At 35.8% G+C, this 4371-nt stretch overlaps 1 protein-coding gene across 1 annotated transcript; it reads right to left on the reverse strand.

Annotated features, from left to right (window-relative positions):
• Window positions 1-225: 225 nt before the first annotated feature.
• LOC133322002 (histone acetyltransferase KAT8) lies at window positions 226-1766 on the reverse strand. Its single transcript, XM_061531070.1, has one exon. It carries the CDS (start codon window positions 1764-1766, stop codon window positions 228-230), a length of 1539 nt encoding a protein of 512 aa, XP_061387054.1. The 3' UTR covers window positions 226-227.
• Window positions 1767-4371: the final 2605 nt, after the last annotated feature.

Genomic DNA, 4371 nt, shown 5'->3' on the forward strand with positions numbered 1-4371 from the left:
TCAGAAAAGGTCAAAATACTTTACAATATTCTTAATTATAAACAGTACTCTTGATTTATAATACTAATTAACCCAGTCTGCCATTCAAAACATTTCAAAATAAAAAAAAAAGAAAAAACAATTTTTTATGTCATCTTCATAAATATTTTCCAAATATTTAATAGTTTCTTATTTTTTTCTTTCTACAAACAAATTAATATTCTTTTTCTTATAACTAAATCTTAAAATTACATTTTCTTGCCAAATTTTCCACTGGCATTCCGTTTGGGCGGCACCCAACGCAAATAGGCAGGATCAACGGTAAGTTTTGGTTTCTTGAATTGTGGCAGTTGTAAATGTTCCAATATTGTCTTGGGTGTAACACAAATGACATGTTGACCCTTCCAATATTTGACCATTTTCATGGACTGTAATGTGTAGATAATGTCATCATGCGTGATGCCACTCAACTCACTCAGCTCTTTGATGCTTTGTGTTGTGGCACGGCAATCCTTCATCAACTCCAGCAATGTGTATGCCCAATAACTGCGATAACTAAGACGACCCAAATCCGATAGAGGTTTTTCGGGACTGCCAACAATACCTTCACGTCGTGACAGCTCATAACTAAATGCTATCAACAATTTACCGTAGCCTTTACGTTGATATGGTGGCAATATTAGGATGCAAGCAACATTATTGTTTTCCGGAGATTCTTTCTCTTTGGAAAAGTAGCCGACAATGTGGGCACCTTTCTTATCGATTTCACACAGGACATAGAAATAGAATGGTTCCACATCATAGTACAGGGTTTTGTGATCCAAAAACAATTTGGCCATCAGACACAGCAGTTGACAGTATAGTTTGTGATCCTTGCCATCTATTTCGAATATTGATATGGTTCCCTTGCGATAAATCTCATTACCAGGTGGTTGTCTTTGTGTACATTCTGAGGCATGATAACGATATGTTTTCTGGAAACGCATATATTTCAAACAGTATTCACACACATACAGGGTGCCCACTTTCCCATATTCATCTGGGTACGGACTAAAGTACCATGTATCGATTTCAAAGTGTCCAATACGCAATTTGTCAATATATTTCACTTTGGTTATGGCCTCGTGTTCCTTTTCCAAGGCAGCTGTTGTTGGATCCATTTCGGCGTATGTCTTTTGCACATGATTGATTTCATCGTGACGTCTCTTTTGATTTCGAGTTAATTTCCGATCACCATTCTCAGCCGCTGAAGGATTTTCCAAGGAGGCAATTTGTTGTTTGCTAACTTGTTTTATGGCCTTCGAACCACCCACAGTCTCGGAGACAACTGTGCCATTTCCCGCGCTACTGCTGTCAGTTTGTGTGGCATCTGTTATCCGATCCCGGGTAACCCATTCATCCAAACGTCTATTCAGTCCAACATAATGGACATAATATTCCGCTTTGGCACTGGAACCGGGTTCGGTTTCACGTGACTGAATTATTTGGGCGGGATGACAATTACCATCTGCCCTCTTGATCATATAAACATCTCCAGTGTTAATTTCCATTTCATCATTTGCTTCTGCAGAATCTGTATTGTTTGGAGGAGGATTTGTTGGTGTCTCGTTATTGCCGGCGGTATTGCTGCCGTTGTGGTTGTTCTTATTGCTGGCATCGCTGGCGTTGTTTCCTGCTTTCTCACTGGCCTCTGGTATTTCATCACAATTCATGTCTTCCACTTTGGTACCATCATTCGGCTGTTGATTTTCCTTTGCGGTTGTTGAATTTTTACTTTCGATAGCCATGTTTTCATCTATTTTCTTCGGAATTCTTAATTTTTTCTCACAAAAACATAAACATTTCACAACAAATTGATCAAAACAAAAAATGCTGTACAGTTTGGTGTTGTAAAGGTAGCGGTTACTTAATGCTACCAAATATCGGGTAATTATGATGGGGAAATCATGTTCGGTTGTGATTTAGTTGTTGCGATTAGTAACGAAGTATCGTAGCATGATGTTTTTGATGAGTAAAGACACAATCCCAATTTCTGCATTCTACACCATGCGATGTATAAATAAATTAATAATTTTGAATAAAAATTTATTTTAGCGTGAAGCTAAGGTAGTATAGAACAAGATACGTTAATAAAATTAAATAATATATAGAAATTCACTGATAGATGTATTGTTATTTTTAGTGTTTTTTTTCCAAAGGACGGTGGCGCCAAATGAGTTTAGATATAGAATAGGGATTCTTAGAGCGTTCCTATTCATAGAGATGCCTCTCGATTTTTCTTTTTTAAGTCGGCTATTTCAAGTTCCATAATAATTGCAAGTTTAATAAAAGGTGTTAATTTGTATTTTGAAAGAAATATAAAATTGTTTGAAATAAATATTATTTATTTAGTAATAAATGGGAATGTAAAGCCCCAAGGAGCTTGTGTCCCAAGGAGCGTAGTCCTTGGGGACGAATTCGAATAGTCGATATCAAGAATACCACCATTCTTATTGGAAACAAGTTCGGATAACCTAGCAGATCCCAGGTTGAGGCGCATAAACGGAATAAATGTAATCGGTTTGAGTAAACTGTGGACAACGATTAAGTCTCTCGGACCCTGAAAGGAAGGATGACAGGACTCCAGCCACATTTAATGACGTGAGTGTGACACATTCGAAGAAATCTACTGGCCCATTAGATCGACCTGAAAAGCATTCTCACCGTAGGAATGGTGTACTCGTAGACCATCCATCATCCGAAGTAGCAGCACAACTAAGATTAGGATAGTGCAACCGCCTTAATTCCTACTGAGGACCATACTTAACAAATGCCCAATCAACTGCCAGCTAAGCATACTGAATTCTACGAATTCTCTATGGACGCACGAGTTCCAAGCTCTTTCTTCAGTCATGTATCGTAAAAAATCGGAATATGGGGTTTGAAGTTCTTCATACACGTTACTCAAGCCAGTTAGTGTAGACTTTCTCACAGAATATAATACGGATATTGGTAATGTAATATACAATATGTTGTCAGTCGATATTTCAGACGAATCCGACAGTTCTTTGTAATCTAAAGGTAATCTAAGGTTTTCTGAGCAAGAATCAAGTAAAATTGAGAATGAGGCCTTTTTAAGATCGGCCGGGCCGAATTTTTTATACCACATGGTGTGCATTACATTTTTTTTAAACTTTCAGGGCCTTAATATGGGGCTATACCGTACATTAGGTGGTAATAGATTTTTCATGTACCGGAAAATAAACTATAGAATTGGGATTGAAAAATCTGCAAAAACCGGATAACCTAAAAAGTGGACCAATATTTATTATATTTAGTAGGAAGATTTTTTAAACAATAAGAACTCACAATACCAAATTACAGAAAATTAAATATTAGCTTGAATTTATAATAGTCAACATATTACGGGTGTATCGTAATTTGGGGACTATCTCGAAACATGGGTCCATATTGACAATTTTAGTAGGGATATTTTTCAGCAATTGAAATCTCGTGTTTTGTTGAGTTTTGGCACCATTTTATGGTACTTACCCTTAAAATAGCAATGTATGTGCAAAGTCTAAAACCGATCTCTGTCGTGGCTAAATCGATATAGAATTTTATTTTGACCAAAAATTTATGGGATCCGAGGAGAATATTTCGAGGTGTTGCATAGCCGTGCACAAAGACATACGGAGGTTTCTTTATGTACTTTAGAGTTATTAGCAAGAAATTAAAAAAAAAAAAAATAATAATAATAGGTCTATAGACTTTCTATTGATGTGTGATTAATTTTGATTCGTAAAATCCGTATGCAGATTAACTTTATAGGCATCCAAATCCGTACCAAGTTCGGCCTTTTTGTCTCTATTATTACATTTCTTTGGATTTTACGCAAATCTGTAAGGCCTTCTAGGGTAGTTGACTGGACTGTTTTACTCCTTGAAAACAGAATTATTTTTGATTCTTGTAAAAAAGAATATAGAGAATAATTTAAAATGATTATTCCGTCGATTTTGCATTTTCTTGATATTGGACTTTTATTTTTCAGAAAAAATGCACTATATCTCACGAATGCAAGGATGTAGCGATACCAAATTTTGTTCATATCCTATTTAGGATAGCTGCATTAAATCTGTAAACAGAAAATTTTTCTATGATTACCGAAAAAATCGTTCGACAAAGTGTTAATACAAAATATCCCTTGGGTCCTTGACATAGGTTATGAAACTGAATACTGTTGTAAAGTTTTCATGAAATAATTAGGTCATATCTCAGTAAGTAAGGACTTCCACAATAAAATATATCGCTGTAATCAGAAATCTAAGGGCTACTTGTGATAAAACTTTGGAAATTATTTGCGACCTATCCCAGTTTAATTTGATGGGTAGGATTATAGCGATATTGCAACTT

The sequence above is a fragment of the Musca vetustissima genome, unplaced genomic scaffold, assembly GCF_032173495.1.
Source record: "Musca vetustissima isolate MV318-11 ecotype Yass unplaced genomic scaffold, APGP_CSIRO_Mvet_v1 utg17149, whole genome shotgun sequence".
Taxonomy (NCBI): Eukaryota; Metazoa; Arthropoda; class Insecta; order Diptera; family Muscidae; genus Musca; species Musca vetustissima.

Excerpts from the sequence above, each read along its gene's own strand:
- LOC133322002 (XM_061531070.1), bottom strand. The coding sequence starts at position 1,766 with ATGGCTATCGAAAGTAAAAATTCAACAACCGCAAAGGAAAATCAACAG.